General features: G+C 41.4%; 1 protein-coding gene across 3 annotated transcripts; it reads left to right on the top strand.

The window, feature by feature from the left end:
• The first annotated feature begins 29 nt into the window (after positions 1-29).
• On the top strand, positions 30-16358 carry LOC146474285 (sulfite oxidase-like). Of its 3 annotated transcripts, none has more exons than XM_085117166.1 (7): positions 30-128; positions 3078-3181; positions 3539-3683; positions 12019-12354; positions 13076-13300; positions 13951-14117; positions 15111-16358. In XM_085117166.1, the coding sequence occupies exons 2-7, from the start codon at positions 3111-3113 to the stop codon at positions 15841-15843; spliced, it is 1677 nt and encodes a 558-aa protein (XP_084973292.1). In that variant the 5' UTR covers positions 30-128; positions 3078-3110; the 3' UTR covers positions 15844-16358. The 3 variants fall into 3 exon arrangements, with proteins under 3 accessions (XP_084973292.1, XP_084973294.1, XP_084973293.1); XM_085117168.1 differs by having other exon boundaries at positions 55-128; positions 3081-3181; positions 15111-16072; XM_085117167.1 differs by having other exon boundaries at positions 78-161; positions 15111-16072.
• Positions 16359-19376: the final 3018 nt, after the last annotated feature.

The following is a 19376-nucleotide window of genomic DNA, read 5'->3' as shown; positions in this document are numbered from 1 at the left end:
TCACTTCCTGTGCACCCGAAATTACTCACGGGACAGGTTCGTGACCACCATTGCGTTACAAGTGAGTGTAAAGAAGAGCCAAAAGTTTAACCAAGTTGTGTCAGTTCAAACTTTTTTCTTCATTTCAGGTAGGTCAAGAAAGCTAGAAGTTATCCTAGAGGGTCAAACATTCTTTGAATTTGGTTATTTTAAGTAGATTAATTATCTTTTTTAAGAGCTTTAGTTGTAACGCGACGTCTTGCAACATCTTGCGTCTAGACAACTTCTCTTCGCCTTCCCATACTGGGCGACGGACTTCAATTTTTATTATTTTGCTTAATGATTATGTAGGTTTTGCCTTTTTGTCCTCGAAGTAAATCTGCAAATTAAACAGAACGCCGAGTTGATACCAAAATCTTCTCGAATTCATACAATAGACAGGTCATATCACAGTATAAGAGGATTATGGGTAATGGAGGCAGAATTCAATTCAATTTTATTCACGCTTTAATATTCGAACGAAATACAATATATTTTATAGTAAGAAAAAGATTAAACATGCAGAGCAATTTATTGAATGATTTTACCTTCTACGGAAGAAGTGTGTAGTGGCCTATGGAGCAAGGCTTTCGTGTTGGCCACTACCTCTGTGCAGTTAAATAGGGGAAGTAGAATTTATAACACTGGTTGAAGAGCTCTGCTAGTTAAATTAGGCTTGGGAGAGGAAAATACATCGGTAGGGAGAGGATTGGTACTTGGGAGAGGAAAATACATCGGTAAGTGCTGCTTAGAACTATTAACATTATTTTACTTCCTACTGAGATAACAAAATTGGAATTTGTAAAGAAAATGAATTCTGGCAGTCATATGATGCTATCATGAAACTGGCCCAGTGAAAGGCAATAAGTCTATACTTGAATGTATATTTTGAAACTTCCATTCAAAACCTAAATGGGCAACAGAATAAATTTTGAGACCAGGGTTGCAATGGTCATGGAAAATAACTCAGGTAAAAGTCAGAAAATCTTGCATCAAGTCAGGGAATTTCTAAATTCAACCTTTAAGTGAGTGAAAAGTCAAGGAATATAGTTTTTTGTTTAGCCATAAATTATGTTTGTGAAAGAGTTTTCTTGTTGGCAGAGGTACATCATATCAACAAAATATTTATGAGGTACAGTATAACTGTTTTCTGAGCTTCATTGGCAGCTTTTCTGGTTTTGGATAGAGTCAGTTAAAAGTTGGTTTGTGGTCATTGAAAAGCCAGGGGATTTTTTGTATCCTGATTATTGGCAACTCTGTAGCTAAAATTCAAGTTCACCATATTTAACACTCAAGTTGGGAATTCTACATTATAGTTGACAATTTAACATTTGAGTGGACAATGCGATATTCAAGTTAACAAAGTTGGTCTTCACAATTCAACATTCGACAAGTTTGTAATTCTTCATGAGAGGTGACAATTCATCATAATTCAACATTTGAAGTCATGCATGACTGCTTGCGGGTGCTAGGTAATGAGTCAGCATAGCCCGCACCCAAGAACTGAGCCAATCCAGTATTCCCTTGGATTGCCCTTTGCACGTTTTTGTTGACTGTTTTCTCCGCGTTCTCTGAATTTTCTGTAGATATTTTAAAAAGGTGACAGGTCAAACATGACTTCCGTTAATTGCTAAATGTACCTTAGACCTCAGGATAATGCTCTCCTGAGTATGTTTCTGACTGAGGTTTCCCCTTTTGATCAAAATGTGGTGAGATTACTCTGCTTAATTGGTGCTGACCATTTGATCTTGATTGTGAAGGAAAAACCTCAAATTTACTGAATGGAGACTTGCAGTGTTCATTAATGGTGAAACAAAATATGCAATTCTCATTGGCTAAACGTTAATTCATCACCTCTAAGATCCATGTAACATTTTAAACAAATTATAATAATGTAATAAGTAGTTAGATTTTTTTCCACATATTTTTTGTCAGGGAAATACCCTTAAGGTATTGGAGTAACTCTTTAACTTTTAAGGTTACCCGATACCTTCAGAGGTATCTCGCGTTTAAGCGATGTAGCGCGTCCAGTTTAAACTGTAGATATCTAAACCCCTATATCAAATTAAAGCTTATAGAGCTGACTATCGAACCATACCAAGAATTTTGAAATAAAATAAATTGTCAAATTTTTCATGACCTCTAATTGTGAGCATCCGAATCACCTTTTTAAAGCTACAAGTCAAAGTGAATTTTGTTTTTTGCTAATTTAATTTGCTCCTCAGTTTCCGGACCCAAAGCGCTAAAAAAAGTGTCTGCATTTTGCCACATTCAATAGTAGTGAAAAATTATAGAGCATTTTTGAAATAGGATGAAAAAAATGTGTAGTAATCGTACAAAAATCGCTCTCGGAGAAAAAATATTTCGAAAGAAAAAATTCGCAGACACTTTTTTGTTGTTTATATGTTTAACTAGCTACTGTCCAAATTTGAAGGCAAACGAACAAATTCCTTTCGAGTTTTAGCTCTTTGAAGTGGCTCCTCCAAGTGAAAAAAATTTATTCGAGAAAAGAGCGCTAAAAATTCGGCAATTCATTTTATTTCAAAATTCTTGGTTTAGTTGGATAGCCAACTCTATAAGCTTTAATTTGATATAAGGGTTCAGGTATCTACAGTTTAAACCGGACACGCTACATCGCTTGGACGCAAAACACCTCTAAAGACACCTCTGAAGGCACCGGGTAACCTTAAGGTATTGGAGTATATAGTGGGCATCACCAGTGGTTTGAGTAACAGCTGGCAACCAGAAAAATTTGCCATCAGCAAATTCACATAAATTGCCACCTACTTCCTCTCAAATTAATAGCATTCAAATAAAGATTGAAATGCCTTAAGCAAATTAGCAACTTTGCAGTTTTTACTGTCTGCTTCTAAGACAATTATTGAAACTCCTGCATCAGGTCTGAAGGTTGCTGCAGCACAGGTACTATTGCCATATCGTTTCCTTGAAGAAGCTTTTATCCAAATTGTCACTTTTTTCTTTTTGCTAGATCTTCCTTTTTACTCTCTTAGTTATAAGTTGATGTCAGTGTAAATTTTGTCTTTTTTTTGTTTCTGCAGCAGCAGATTAATCTTGGAAGATTTTCCATTGCCATGGCATCTTTGGTCTGGAGGTCAACTCTGTGTAATCGCGCTGCACGAATTTTGCTCCCTAGGGGCTCCAGGTAATAAACTTTGTTCTTCTGTTAACTGATTGAAGAGTAACAAGATAAATGAAACAAAACACCTTATCTGTGGCCCTCCTCTCCTCTCCCACCCACTTGCAAAAATTGTGTCAAACTTGGTGTGGGTTTTACTACACCTCATCAACACAGCAAGGCTCCTGCTCAAGCAGTGATAGCCTGTTTGAGACATACTGCATTCTAACCAATTAGACTGTAATTTTGTACCTGTAGACTATGATACAAATGATCAAACTCTAATCTTATAATTTTGACCTGCACCATTTTACCTCTTGGATATGTTAGTATGTTTTGTTTTGATTTTTTAATCAACGTTATCATTCAAATTTCTTTGAACAGGTATTCAGCGAGAGTGAATTTTTCACAACCGTTGAGAAATCTGAGCAGTTCCTATACAGCGTCAACAAGATCATCTCACTATTCAATTATTGGAGCTTTAGTAGGTACTCTGACTGGACTGGGTCTTGTTATCAATAAACAAAAGGTAGGTCTGTTTAACCATTTATTATCTGTCATAATTACTAATTGCATATAGTGTGTGACTACACAGGTTTCCGAGGGCTTAATTCTTTCAAAGATTAAAAAACCAGAAGCTATATGGCACAATTTTGTTTAAAAATTTGTGGTGTTGTGGAAATTTAAATTGTGAACCATTGATTACAGCAATTGATGAATGATAGGGTATTTCTGAAATTGGGCAGTTCCAAGAAAACGCTTGCATCCCCATAAGGCTAACTGAAAGGCCGATAAGCTGAATGCCACCAGGGGGCGAAACTTTATAGCTTGTGTGCAACCTAATGTAAGACAGCTGAAACGGTTGACGTAGGAAAACACAGATTTATGAGTTAAAATTAGCGATTTACTAGGATCAAATAAAAAGACAAATGAACAGATGAACAAGAACCAGTACAACACTGGGGTTATTGAGAATTACACATCTGAACTAGATTTTTTGGAAACTTTGCCCCTTTTACTAGGGATACACTCAACGAACTGAACTCAATCAATACACTCGACTGAGCTTGCTTAAGTTTTAATGGCTTTTTGTATTCACTCTTACAGCGGGTGTGTGAAGAGCTACTCTAATGGATTGTAAACAGAGTTCCTAACTTCACACTACCTGTATTGTACAATTTGATTGGTCATTGCTAGGTGCTAATCAAGTGTCAATCACTGTCACAAATTGTTAGGACTCTTTAGAAAACTAACTGTAGTAGTCACCCAAGGAATAACAATCGAAGTCTCCGACACACTCCTCTGTGCGGCTTTGTGTACAAAGTTGCATACAATAAAGAGACTAAACGAAGCTATCCGACAATGGAAAAGCTAATTTGAAAAGTTCTTCAACAGTTACTCATAATCTTCCTTGGCTCGTAATTGTTCCGTTTCTTCATTAGAAGCCAGCTCCTTTATTCTTGCAGCTGCCGCAGCCGTGGCGGCTCTTTTTGGTCTGAACGCTCGGTCCTCAGGGTTTAACTGATGTGCTGAAGGGATAGAGCTGCTCCCTTGCTGGTCTTTAGCTGCACTCCATGGATTCGTTGGTCGCGTCTTGTATAGGTCTGCTGGACGATAGCTAGTGGCCACTTGCCTCGATTCTTGTTGTCAGATCGCACTAGCACTACGTCTCGAACTCTAACTTGGTAATTTGATGTCTTGTGGACAAGGCTGTGACGTTCTCTCAAGGTGTTCAGATATTCTCTCTGCCATCTGCTCCACATTTGGTCCTTGCAGGTCTGCAGGAAACGGGCTCTTTTGTGCAAATTCTTGTCGCCAATTCTCCAAGTCTGTTGCCTGGGGAACCGAAAGGTGCGCTGGAACAAGAAAGTCGCTGGTGTCAGGACTGATAACTCTAGGTCGGCGATTGACTTGAATCTCTGTCTAATAGCACGTCATTAAACTCATCCCAGGAAAGGGTAGCTCCCCCAATGACCTTGTGCGATCAAATTGACCGCCTCACCATGGGGCACGGCTGAGGTTGAATTTCCACTTTCTGTCTTGGGATTCCAGGTAACCGTGGAGCGCCTCGTCTCTTCGTACTTGCGTCAACCATTTAGCTGCCTTAACGAATGTGCTGCCATTATCCGAGTAAATCACCTTTGAACGCCCACGTCTGGCTATAAGTCGTCGGAGACACGGCAGGAACGTACTAGTTTCCAGGTTGGGAACAAGCCCTACAGGTGCACTGCTCTCGATAGACAGCATGAGAATATCACCAGGTACGCCTTTCCTTCTTGTTTACGGGCCAACTTACAGTAAATTGGACCAGCGAAATCGGTGCCAATGACTTCAAAGGATGCCCCACCTTGAGTACGGTCAGTAGGTAACGGCCCAGGGCCAGAAGATCGCACAGACTTCACCAGCTTTCTCAGGGTCTGGACCCAGTATCCTTCGTGAACTGCTGCCATGGTGAGGGACACACCTCCATGTAAGGTCTCTGCACGGATCCCTTCAACAAGCTTTCTGGTAAATAGACTGTCAGCTGGCCCTGTATCCTGCCGTGGCATTTGAGTATTCCGTCGGTATTTGGAACGAGGTTAAGCTCACGCTTGGTCTGTTCAAAATGAGGTTATGTGCTTTTTGGGACTAGACCCTTCTTACCCACCATTTGTTTGACTCTTGTATGTCTTTGCTAGTTAAAGGTCCCTTGCGCGCTCTGTTAGTGGTGAAGCGTCGCACCCAGGCTTGGATGCGCAGAGTTCGCCGTAGATCATGCCGCTCGAGGAGTTCGTCAAACAAGTCTTGTTCTTGCTTAGGTTGTTCGCTAGCTAGGCCAAGCACTTCTTCCAAAGCATGGGTTTTCACTGTAACAGGGTTCTCTGGCCAACTCTCAGGCTCACGGAGCCATGTTGGGCTATTCCACCCGAGTTCTGTATTGGTAACCTTGCGTTCTTGAGTTGCTAGGTCTGCTGGGTTGTCCGCAGTGGGTACATGTCTCCACTGGATCTGTGGGTGTTGTCTTATTTCCTGCACACGATTAGCAACGAACTGTTGGTACTGGCCATTTCCTAATATCCTATGGAGGGCGACAGTGCTGTCCAGTCAACCATAGACCATGGGCTCAGGTAAATCCTTTAAGGCGTTTCTCACATTGACAACTAAATTGCTAGTCATGTGGGGCGCTGACTAACTCCAAACTTTGGACAGTTAATTCTCTCTTGGTCTAATCTTGCTTTAGCTGTAACCAGGGTTTAATTGGTTCCCTTTTCTTGCCGAACAACTGAATAAACTGCCGCTCCGACCCCACAGGTTGATGCATCTCAGAATACATGTAATTTAACCGATAAGACTGGTTGGGATGAGGTACAAAGGGCCTTGGTGTCGTGACTTCCGCCGGAAGTAACTGCTCCCACTGTTGCCAGCGTATTCCTGGCAGAGGTTCCGTGGAAGACCTGCGTCCCATGATACCTTGCAATCGTAAACTTCGCGGTAAATTCGTTTTCCCTGCAGTGTAGTGGGGGACGCCAGTCCGAGAGGGTCGTAGACCTTTGCTAGCTCCACGTTTTGTCGGTGCACTAACACCACTTCGGAACTGCACAGCAATAGTGTCTTCTAAATTGTCCCATGTAACGTCCAATAGTTTAGACTCACTCGTTATCTTCTTTCGTGTTTGTGCTTGCTGCACGCCTTGACCGCACCTGTCAATAGAAACTTCGACGCAGACGCTCTGCTTCTTCCGGGTATTTCTCTGTCCAGACGTCTAAGTGGCATTCAAGGACCCCGCCCAGCAGGGAAGGTGAAGGAGCAAGTCCAAAGAGTAACCTAGTGAACCGATAGGTTTCTATCTTTGTGTCAGCTCGCCAGTGGAAACGAAGCGCGTCTCGTTCACTCTCGTGGATCCGGATGTGCACGCTAGGATTATTGGGTAGGCTCTCTGCTGCAGGTCCGGAGTACAGGTAGTCATTTAAGGACGGTGCATCGGGCGTTTCGCGCGCACAACCATCGTACACGATCCTCATCTTCGTGGTTTCGGCTGTCTCGCGAATCACGTTTTTGTGTGGAATGTAGAACTCCTTTTGCTGTGAGATGGGAGGCGCCTTTTCGATCACTCCTTCTTTTAACTGTTCTTGTATGACCTTCACGTTGAAGCTTCCTGTTTCAGCTCTGAAGTCTCTTTAGGCTGCCTTCTTTGTTTGAGGGTAATTCTGGGCGATTTGCCTTCCAGGGGAGGGCGGTCTGGTACCAGGCCTCTGGTGAGCGCGTTAATCGTCCTTTAAACTCTTCAAAAACCATTGTCTGGTCGTGGTCTGACATGTCACGCAATCTCCAAACGCCAAGCTTGTAAAGGTCTTCCTAATCTCTTTGGCTCATCTGTGTTAGGACCATGACATTCTGGTCGAATTCTTTGCCAGGTGACATGACGAACCAGCCAAATTTCGTTAACTCTGCGATGGGCTCATTCTCTTTCCCGATCCTTGGCTTTGTTTCCGTTTGAATTCTCGCGTACTCCCCGCTGCCAAGGACCACTTACACAGGTAATTTTGCTCTGGTGTCCTCCTCGTAAACAAAAACGCCGTTCAAGTGCCGGTGTTTAGCGCCCAGGGGGGGGGGGGGGGGGTACTTGGGTATATTAGTTACGGGGAGGTGCGAATGAGGCCAAATTTTGAAACCCAAAAAAAGTCCCGTCACGCTAAGGAAAACCCAAAAAAAGTCGAGCAGCCAACAAGGTAACCCCAAAAAAGTCCAAATTTTTTAAGCATCAAAAACAATAAAAGCACAAAACACCAAGAGAATGCGAGACATTTCATGCATCCAACTTTATTCATTCCGACTTTATTCATTCATTCTTTGTCTTGTCATTTTATTTGCATGATTTAAACTTGTTAGTGAAATCGTTTTGCGTAAAATCAAGAATGGTAGGGCACGATTTTCATCAACCCCAAAAAAAGTCCTCGCCAAAATCTTAAGAGCAAAAAAAGTCCACCAGAAAATTTCAAACCCAAAAAAAGTCCCAAGCCGAGAATTTCAAACCCCAAAAAGGTCTTCGCACGTCCCCGTCACTAATACACCCGAGTACCCCCCCCCCCTGGGGTTTAGCGATGAGTTGGCGGTAATAAGGATTGTCAATTGTAGTTCTGCTTTGTTTAGTGTGAATTGATGGTTGATTGATTGCAGCTGTAGATCAAAGATTTCGAGTGTCGCGACCTTTGATGCCATTAACAATAACATGGAGGAGTTCAATTAACTTTGCCATTGACTTCTATCACGATCACCGAAAAGAGACCTCCAACTTTATTCGCTGTCAAGGCGACTCCTCTGGGCTGCTGGGATCTGCTGGTGAGCATCGCTTGCTGGGATTCTAGTGTCGCAAATCGACGTGTGATGGCGTATCTTCCAACGTTGACAGGCTGATTTTGCTTGGGCAATTAGAAGCGCGGTGGTTTCCGGACAAACAATTGAAACATAAACGCTTGTTAAGAAGGATTTGTTTGCGGTCTGACAGATTCGTTATCTTTCTACATTCCGCAGTTCTGTGTGCACGTAATAAGCTAGTTTTTCGCTGAATTCGCTGATCTTCTTCGGGTTTGCGCCTTGCACCGAGGGGAGTTCCAAAATCTCTCTTGAGTGCGCTTTGACGATCTCGGACTCTTTTCCGTACTTCTCGTCCAAGATGCTCTTCGCCCGATTATATCCTTCTGCTGTGAAAGGCAACCCCTCTATTGTTCGTTTCACCTTGGAGTCGAGTAGTTCTCGGGGATACGAAAACATCGTTATTGGTGCAACGCTTGTTTTATGATTTTTTCGGTAAATTGTCCCCAAAATCTAAAATGTCTAAAATGCTCAGTGTTGATTGACAGACCTACCCGGTAAATAAAAATAAATAAATAAATCGTGGCCAGTCCATGTAGGTAGTTTTTTTTAACGTCTTTTGGCGTCTGGGCGTGGTGGAATGTTTGTTGTGTTTGCGACGCTTGAAGCTCTGTTTGCAATTCCAACTTGGTCTTGTAAAGTTTTTCTTCGAACAGTAGTTTCTCTTCCTGAGCGAGGACTTCCTTTTGCTTTTTTCAATCATCCAGCCATTTACACACTCTCAAAACTTCGTTGTGCGCCTTTTCCAACGCTTGGATAGTGCCGATTTCTTCTTTGGCCGCTAGTTTTCTTGCTTCCACTTGAATTCGCATCTGATCAATTTCTAAGGTGATGGACTTCAGGGTCGCTAGCTGTCTTTCGATTGCTTCGGGTTTCCCTGCCTGTACAATGGCGCTTGTCCTTTCCGCCGCCATGTCGAGTTGCGTTACCTTAATGCTCAGATTCTCCAATGTCGCCCAATGGTGTCGGGAAAATTGGAAAGAAATCGAGATTATACTCACCCAATTTGGTCCTAACTGTTCCCCTTCATAATTGTCTTGTTGCCAGAGGTGCCACGTCTCGTAAACTTTGCCCTGTTTACTGGGGATACACTCGACTGAGCTTGCCTAAGTTTTAATGGCTTCTCGTATTCACTCTTACAGCGGGTGTGTGAAGAGCTACTCTAATCGCTTGTAAACAGTCCCTAACTTCATACTACCTGTATTGTACAATTTGATTGGTCATTGCTAGGTGCTAATCAAGTGTCAATCACTGTCGTAAATTGTTTAGACTCTTTAGAAAACTAGCTGTACTAGTCACGCAAGGAATCACGAAGTCTCCGACAGGATAGAAATAGCAGTGTAGCACTGATAAAGCTTTCTTGAGAGCTTGCTGTTGTACCCAGTCGAACAAAATTCAATCAACTAAACTTACTGGCAAATGCTAGTCAATTTATAATTTAGATCAAACACATAACTACAACTAAATCAGACTAGGGAATATGTTTTCTCTCCTTCATGACGGGAATTAGTTAAAGCAAAAGTGTAGGAGGGATTGCTACACATAGTAAAGTATGGTCCATGCAGTTTGCCGATCGCAGACAAACACGCGAAGTTGCGTTCGCTGGCTGACCCTGGTTCTCTCTTTCTTTCGTAACCCTGAAAGGATAACATAAGGATAGCTCACAATATTCCTGGGTCTGAAATGGTCTTAAAAAGATAAGCTTACCGATGAGCGTGACTATGTCACGTTAAGCGTGTTTCCAACACTCAGTCATTCAGTGAAAAAGGTCAAAAAACAAAGAAAGCCGCCGTACACACGCAATCACGCGAAGGATTGATTATTGAAAAATTCCATCAAATGTATTTATCCCGTGTTCCGATTTAATGACCAATGGCTCCTTTCTTGAATAAATACACAAAGATCCAAAAAATCAATGAACTATTATATACTCTTGACTCGGTATTCTCTACTCTCGACATATCAGTCTCGACATGTTACTCTCGACTCTCGACAGTCCTCGACTCTCGACAATTACCGAGTCGACGTATCATTGGATAAAAGGTCATAAAATGATTAATCATATCAAGTATTAACTGGAAAAGGCGGCCTTATGCCCCACGGACTAAGAGAGAGAGAGAGAGAGCAGAGGTCCGCAGACACTTTTTTACCGATTTCCGCTGCCTAAAATTTATATAAAACCGCAATACCGCAGGTTAAAATAAAAATTTCCGCAAAACCGCACCAAAAATAGCGCAAAACCGCTTCACCGCAAACCCTTACGCCCCCCCCCCCTCTCTCAGTATGGTGTAAAAGGAAACTGAAAGACAAGGAAAATAACTAAATAATGAATGAACATATGAGTCGTTTTTAGGGGACTCGTATTACCTCCTAAAAACGACTGCATGGAAGCTGATGAGTAAGAAGGAATAACTAAAAGGTATAGAACAATTATTTAGAAAATTGCTAAATAACTAGATTACAGAAATGCAGTAAAATGACCTCAAAGCGCTTTAAGCAGTTGTGGAAGGAATATTTCAGGATTTTTTGCAATCGGTTTTGTTGTGTAGACAATTGCAATGGTCTTCTGTTGTGTAGTGTTAGAGAATAACCATACTCCCCCCCATGGAAAGGATTTTCCTGTAAGATCCCCCTCCCCTCTGGAAATACGATTACAAAGTAACTTAAGGTACTTGGCCTAAAATGAACCCCGGTCACATTCAAAGCAGCACTCAGCATAGTAAAGGGGCAGTGTCACCTATTTTAAGTGTCACTAGGAATAGCAAAAAAACGTGTTTCTTTCAATGGAATCGTGAAAATAATGGTTGAGTTTTGTTAACAATAATCCAACTAGTGCACAGAAACTAGTATTAATCATGCTTGGCCCGGATGGCTAGGATAGAAGTGGATTGCAACTTGCCAACTTTTTCATGTTCTTCCTGTGTATTTTAGAGAAGTCGGTGAAAACTGATTATAGTTCGTTCTTCCTAGGAGAAAATCCTTAATATTATCTTCCTGTTGTTGTGAGAGCAATTTCATGTTACAAAACAGGTTCTTTGTCAAATATCTGAGCAGTTGTGACCAAAATACAGCAAACTCGCCATGACAGTGGCCCTTTTAAAGCCTACTTACGTCCCTCTTATGAACTTGCCTAACAAAAATAATTATCAAATAGAAGAAACATCCTCGCAGTTAGTACGCAACGTAAGCAGTTGCGAAAAGAAAGCCTGAAAAACATTCAGGCTTGAACGGGATTCGAACCCATGACCTCTGCGATGCCAGTGCAGTGCTTTACCAACTGAGCTATCAAGCCAACTGGGAGCTGGTCATATTGTGAGTTCGTAATATGCCCGTGAAGGATGAATAAATGAATGTAAATATATATGAAACATATTTTGAACCGCGGATGAAAGATTAAATAGAAGAAAGATCTATTTGATGTTTCAAAAATAATTATGCCAATCAAAATCAGTAAACTAAACTATTTGGAAATGGCAAAAAAATTAATACCAAATTCATGATTCTTTTTGCAGTTGCTTTCAGAGGCTAAGGAAGGAAATCCTACTCACAAAAAAGAACAACGGAATGAAGGAGCTCCTGTTTATACTGTGGAAGATGTTTCTCAACACAACACACATGAGAAAGGCATCTGGGTGACATACAAAGGACAAGTGTATGACATAACAGAGTTTATTGCAAGCCATCCTGGTGGGCCAAACAAGATTATTTTGGCGGCTGGTGGAGCATTAGAACCTTTCTGGGCTCTGTACGCTGTGCACAATAACCAACATGTTTTAGACATGTTGGACGAATATTGGATTGGTTCTTTAGCGAAAGATGAAAGCTCCCGTCAAGCTAGTGATATCAAGGTATGCTTCAGTGCTAAACTAGTCTGTAAAGCATGCCAAGTGCACGCGCGAGTATAGTGCGTGTATTGTTTTTGTGCATGTCAAAACAGCCTTTACTTATGCCATTCTCAGAATGTTAAGTTTCCACTCCTAAGGCAAATAAAAAGTACAGTCCTTCAGAAATTCAAATTGGCGACAACGGACGAAGGAAAGAGTATGATTCAGACGAAGTTTTATTTTTGTATTTAACATTTCTTTAGGTTTTGCAAAAATACAGATTGCAGATAAAGATTTCTAACCTCCATTCCTGTGACTAAGAATCTCCACGTGAAGTTTTATACCGAAGTTTAGCAACCTGCATGGCTCAGTGCACGTGGGTAACTTCGATGATCATCTTCATGCGGTGAACGCCTTAAAGGATTTTGCACAAACGAGATCTCGTTGAAGTTCTGCCATACTTTGCAGAATGGGTTCTTGAAAGGTTCAGAACTGCCAACAAAATCTTCCCAATGTTGTTTTTGTCACATTTCAGTTGATTTTCTTGGTCACTAAAATTTTTAAGAAGAGAAAGGGAAGGTAGTTCCCTTCCCTCGTGTCGTCACCCCTTCCCCCTCACCCTTCGAAAAGCTTGATACTCAGGTTAATCGAGAGGAAACATGAAGAGAAACATTTTAAGGTAATGATTTAGGGAAAGTGTACAGATTTAATAGTCTGGTGATTGGTGTTTTTTTTTGTATTTTAGGATCCGTATGTGAATGACCCTGCTCGTCATCCGGCTCTGAAGATCAACACAAAGAAACCTTTCAATGCTGAGCCACCCATGCAGCTCTTAACAGACAGCCTTGTTACTCCTAATGACATCTTCTTTGTTCGCAATCATCTTCCTGTACCTGACATTGATGAAAACATGTACGAGTTGGAGATCTCTGGTGAAGGAATAAATACTGCAGTTAAGCTTTCTCTTGAGGTAAGATGGGGCTCTGTTTGTGAATAGTGGCAAAGGACCGTGAACAAAAATGCTTCTGGTAATCGCAGGATCTATGAAAGATCTAATTAATCCAAAAATAAACATACAAGTTAAGTATGCAAGGCTGATAAACTGCGTAGAAAACTTAAACGACAGCGACATGAGAGAAGCCAAACCGAAAGTCAAAAATGCAACCGCGGACAGCTGTTAGGAGCTTGTTTTGTGTCATTTAGTAATAATGTCAGCTGATAGACGTTTGTGAGAATGCCATTACAGATCCACCTTCTCGTGAGACAATATATGAGCCTTAACTTATAGTCCACTGACATCTGTAATGCGTGTTGAAACCTGATTTGGATGGTATGGCAATAAAACATGGGAAACTTAAATGGAAGACAAATGTCCCAACGAGAAAAAAGGGACTAATTTTCGGAAGTTCCGTGTTCATTTTGGAAATTTGCTGGTGGTGGAATGTGTGTTGCGTTCAAACCATAACCGGAAGTTCTGGATCTTTTTGTTAATGGTAAGAAGCCCATGTCAACTTGTGCCTATCAAATCAGTGTTGAACTCCTGACTTGTGGGTGACCTGTGGCGTAAGTGTGACTTACCTTTCCTGTGCTAATCAGAAAGACTCGTGTTTATGTTATTAGGACCTGAAGACAAAATTCCCAAAGCACACAGTGACTGCGACAATGCAGTGCGCAGGAAACAGAAGAAGTGAAATGAATAAAATCAAGATGGTAAAAGGGCTGAACTGGGGAGCAGCCGCTATAAGCACTGCTGAATGGACAGGAGTGCCTTTGAAAGATATTCTCAGGTCAGTTGTACATGCAGTATGAACTAATCATGGCCATTAATACAGTCGAACCTCCCATAAGCACCCAAAATGCCAATATTTAGTGGTCGCTTACGGGAGTTGGTCGCTTACAAGAGTCGAACCAGAAGGGGACTCTACCGGGAACAGGTCTGACATATCTACTTATTCGAAGATAACTTATTGCATGTATTTTCCTAGTTACAATACGAGCAGTGCTAGGTTGTCACTAAAAGTTCTTCGTAAACTTAGAGTAGCATAGGACATACAGCGAACATGGAGATCAGACCATGTGTCAAGTGGTCGCTTACAAGAGGTAAAAAACAATGAACAATTATAATGTCGTCACCTCAAAAAGTGGTCACGTTCGCTTATGAGAGGTGGTCGTTTACGTGAGGTTCCAACTTTTCGGCTTTGACTAGGAAAAATTTAGTGTTTTGGATAGGTGGTCGCTTACGAGAGGTGGACGCACATGGAGGTTCGACTGTGTTCTTGTTGGGTAAAGCGATAAAAAACCTGTTCGCTTTCGTTGGAACTGAAATGAAGTGATAGTGACAGTCAAAAAGTCGGGAAGAAAAAAATCAGTAACAAAGCAATTAATATAAGCGCTAGCAATTATCAAGTTACGTATCAGAGGGCAAAAGTACCATAAAAGGGTGGTGGTTAAACAAAAAATTAGCGTTTCAGATTGATCGGATAAGTAACGGAATTCTTCCCATGCAACATTATCAAGCGAAGTTTCTCATTTTTAAAACACAATACATAGTTTCACGGAATCAGTTGGGAACAAGAACAACATAGCCCGCAACTGGAATATGACGAAACTCATCATCTACGTCTGAGGTATCTTCGCGTCCTACATCAGCTGATATTATCAAAACCCAGGCGTCATCACGTCATCACACAGCAGGCTTAAGTTGGCAGACTCGTGTTGTTTTCACGTTCACGATTGTTGTTGTTTTTTTTCAATGTTAATTATGGCTGTTTCGTCAACAGGTATGCTGGACTTAACGAAACTGATGTAGAACACATCCAGTTTGAAGGCGCTGATCACGACATCACGGGCTCAACATACGGGGCCTCCATCCCAGTCACCTCCGCGCTTTCCGCTGATAGAGACGTCCTTGTCGCTTACGAAATGAATGGTGTTCCGATCCCGCGGGACCACGGGTTCCCTGTCAGGCTTGTTGCCCCAGGAGTGGTGGGTGCGCGCAATGTGAAATGGCTGAAGAAGATTGTATCCAGCAAAGTGGAGAGCTCTAGTCACTGGCAGCAAAATGACTACAAAGGTTTCTCTCCGTCTGTGGACTGGGATACAGTCGACTTTAAATCAGCGCCTGCAATCCAAGATCTTCCAGTTACATCAGCAATCTGTGATCCATCCGAGGGTGCGGTCATTTCTGCAGACGATGAAGAAATCACGCTAAAGGGTTATGCGTGGAGCGGGGGTGGAAGAGGTATCGTCCGAGTTGACGTGTCTCTTGATGGCGGCAAAACGTGGCATGTTGCTAACCTACAGGGGGATGATAAGCTGCGCCGCGCGTGGGCCTGGAAACTATGGGAAGCCACAGTGCCCCTGCCTGAAGGGGCGGACGCCCTGGAGGTTTGTGTGAAGGCGGTGGACTCATCGTACAACACGCAGCCCGACAGCGTGGCGCCCATCTGGAACTTACGCGGGGTGCTGTCAAATGCGTGGCACCGCGTTGATGTTACAGTGAAGCGTGATTAGAAACTCTGCTTGTCAGCAATAGGGTCTTGTTGTCGTTACTCGATGATTTTCTCTGGAGTAGGGCGTGTGATACCGAAAATGTTTCACCAAAGGGAATGGGTGACTTGTGATCACATTTTCTTATCTTCTCTTGATTGGTAGTTGAATCTCTTTGGTACGGACGCCAAGGGACGGGAATGACATTGAAAGGCTACAATGACAACTGTATTGAAACAAACAAACAAACAAAAAGAGCATTCCTGTTCTAAAGCTGGTGGTTTTTTATTCGAGCCAGGCATAGGTGTTCAGTACCTTCCAGGGTCTTCCAGAGGTAGATTTATAATTTCGGTACCAAATTCGAGTATTCAAGCTTGAAAAATTATGCGAACACGAACAACAAGAACCCTTGGAAATTTTGTAAACAATTTCAGCGGAAGCCAAATTTTAAGAGCAACTGAAAATTTTAAGGGCCCATACAAAAACCCTAGGAGATACTTGAAGTAGATAAGAATTTTAAAATAGCTTCTTCATGTAAATCTTACTTATGGTGAGAGATTATTCTTGGCTGGTCTACATTGTCATTTTATTGGGAACTTGCGATGAGATCAGGTTCAAATTTAGCTACACTCCTATTTTCTCTCATGTGGTCGCTGTCGTTTCCAGCGACCATGGTTTCACTAAGCAAAGAGAAAAAAGAGCCTGATCGCGGGTACGTTAAGCAGTTTTTTTTAATCGAAAATTTGAGAGTGAGAGGGATTTTAACCTTCAAAATAGCGAATAACGTTACTCGTCCCCAGTCCACTCTATTATTCTTGAGAGGGGACACGTGTCTGCTCGATAGAGAGAGACTGGGTGCAATTAATATAAATAGTTGGTAAAAAAGTGTCTGGTTTAATGTTCACCTGATCAGACAGTTTATAAAGAGCAGCGAACCCCGTGAGTTGAATTAGGAGAAGACTCCTCCGCCGAGCGAACAATAGAGTAAGCAACGACAACGCTGCAAAATAGTAGGTTTAATGAGGAAAAACAATCGCTCTGTACGTGTGTTATAGATAATGGTACATTTCTTTGTCGTCCTCTTCAAAAGGAAATGACGAAAATCAAGGTGGAGAAACTCGATGGTGAATTCTTCATTTTCTTTCTTAACTTGAACGCCAATTGTACAAGTTGAACGAGTTAAAATGATCGCGAAGTAACACAAAATGAAGTTGTATTTTCATGTGTCGTTTTCGCCGGCATTGCTGTCGTCGCTTCTTGAGTTCCCTGTTACCACTAACTACACAGGCCATGTGTATAGAGCAGTTGTCGGAAGTAATTTCGCATGTACTTTGATTTTGCTTTACTATGTTCTGTGTTTGGTTGGCAAAGTTCGCGCCATTTTCTCAACCAATGGTAATCCAAACCAAAACCAATCGTACCTTGCTCGCACGCGTTTTCCCGCGCTTGGCGCCGGTGACAGGTATTTTCTTTGAATTGTAATTGGTCTGTTTTGTTCGAGTAATTACTTTGGTTTTGGTTTTACGACACCCAATCGAAAACTGATCTAAATACGATGGGCCAGTTTTTGCGTTGTCTGTTTTTAATCAAAACAAACTTTGTATAGACCTTATTGATATAAATAGCAGCCAGGGGTTCTCTTCGACAAAAAATAAAAAAAATACTACGCGAAAAGCATCCCAAAATATACGGTCGGGGTAAAGTTTGAGTGTTTTGGGTTGAACTGATAGGAGTAAAAGTAACAGAGCGTGCAAATTTAAAAGAACAGAAAAACGTTCTTGATTTTGAAGTTTCAATTAATTATTAAATAAACCTCTTCAGATGGTTGGTATATCGGAGGAAAATGCCCGAGGCTAAAAGACTGTATAAAAAATGAACCGAAGCGAGGACAGGCTGTGAAATTTTGAGCACAATCTTTAAGCCGGTTAATTTCTGAAAAGACAATGGCCAGTGATTGCCAGGTTGCATTAATTTAGCTTTTATCATGCCGTAACTGGTTTAAGTGATTGGATTACAGCAACTAAGGCCTTGAACTATGACGTTCTTTCTTTGCTTTTCTCGTCGGAAAAAATCGGGCCGCTGTTATCGTCTGATAACCGCCGTCCAATTTTGCACCACGTGATGTGTTTTGTCGAATGAGAACGCGTGGAAATTAATCGGTGGGTTATAACAATTGTTCCACGAGCGTGGGTTGGATATGAGATGATAGATAGCCAACAAGGGGCGTAGCGCCGAGTTGGCTATAATCATCTCATATCCAACAAGGGTGAGTGGAATAATTGTTTTATTAAAAACAATCAAGAAATATTGCTAGATCTCGCTGATTTCGCTTTGCAAAAGTGATCGGCTAGTTCAGGGCCGGGCGTACGAACGCACAGGTGTTGAACGAAACAATGATTATGAACTCCACTCTTTAATTAAACGAATCGACGTTAAATTGTTGAAAATAGTGTCTTAATTTCGAAGCTTAGTCTAAAAAGTGGAGATAGCGTCTTAGTGTTCTAAAAATTGGAGACGATTATTGCCCATTTCGTTGTTGAATTCCCAGCGCGCCACCATTTTGGTTTTAATGACCGCCGTCATGCGGCTTCTAATAATATGACGTTATGGAATCTGGCAAGAACGGAGCACCTGAAACGCAGTTTCTCCTGTAGTGGTGCCATTCCATGAAAAACTCTGCCTCAAAATCTCAGACAGTGCGACTCTCTGGTGATTTTCAAACGGAAGGCAAGAGAGTATTTTACCGTCCTTTAGCTCCCATATGGCCGTTACTTTTACTATACTATTTTATATAGATTTTATGTTTGACTGACGATTTTTCATATATAAATGAATAATAAAAAAGTTCGGCGCGGAGAAAATCTTATGCGGAAATGGACGATAATAAAATCCCATTTTCAGAACATTAAAATGTTATCTTTACGCTTTGAAATTTAGACATTATTTCCAAAAACTTAACGTCAAGAGTGGAGATTCCTTTACTAAAAGTGGTCTCTTGGATCATTTAAGTTGAGGAATATCTGTGGGAAAAGCGATTTTGGTCCTTCTTCCGCGAGTTTGTGACTAAAAGTAATTCGTTAAATTTCTCACTAAACCATACTTCAGTCTTGTCATTACACGTTGTGTCTGACAGTGACTCGTAGCTCAACAAATTCCGCTTATAAGTTATTCTTCTGAGTTACAACACTGCCTAAAAGGAACAAAAAGCTTCATCACATGTCGTCTGCTGTTCGCAGGCTATCCATACAGTCACCCAACCCGCCAAATATACACCTCTACCTTACCATAAATTATATGCCTTCAAATCATGTATTTATTTCAGTGTACTTTTACAATCCCACTAGTTTTTTATACCAGGATCATTATCGCCAATGCATTTTTTTCACTCGAAAATGAATTTACAGACGGAGGCAATCCTTTCAACAGCAACAGTGTTGGTATGGATGGAAATAAAAAATGCATTATAATATTTTCAAAATTTCTCGAATGGGTTAAAAAGACGATGATCTCCTTTGTAAGGCTCACTATTATTTCGGTAAATTATTTGAATCTAGAAA

The sequence above is a fragment of the Pavona decussata genome, unplaced genomic scaffold, assembly GCF_977016875.1.
Source record: "Pavona decussata unplaced genomic scaffold, jaPavDecu1.1 SCAFFOLD_90, whole genome shotgun sequence".
Lineage (NCBI taxonomy): Eukaryota > Metazoa > Cnidaria > Anthozoa > Scleractinia > Agariciidae > Pavona > Pavona decussata.
This window is presented reverse-complemented; position numbering and strand designations above follow the sequence as displayed.

Coding starts and splice junctions, on each gene's coding strand:
- LOC146474285 (XM_085117166.1), top strand. CDS start 3,111: ATGGCATCTTTGGTCTGGAGGTCAACTCTGTGTAATCGCGCTGCACGA. Junction 3,684..12,018: donor TTGTTATCAATAAACAAAAG/GTAGGTCTGTTT, acceptor TTCTTTTTGCAG/TTGCTTTCAGAGGCTAAGGA. Junction 13,301..13,950: donor CAGTTAAGCTTTCTCTTGAG/GTAAGATGGGGC, acceptor TTATGTTATTAG/GACCTGAAGACAAAATTCCC.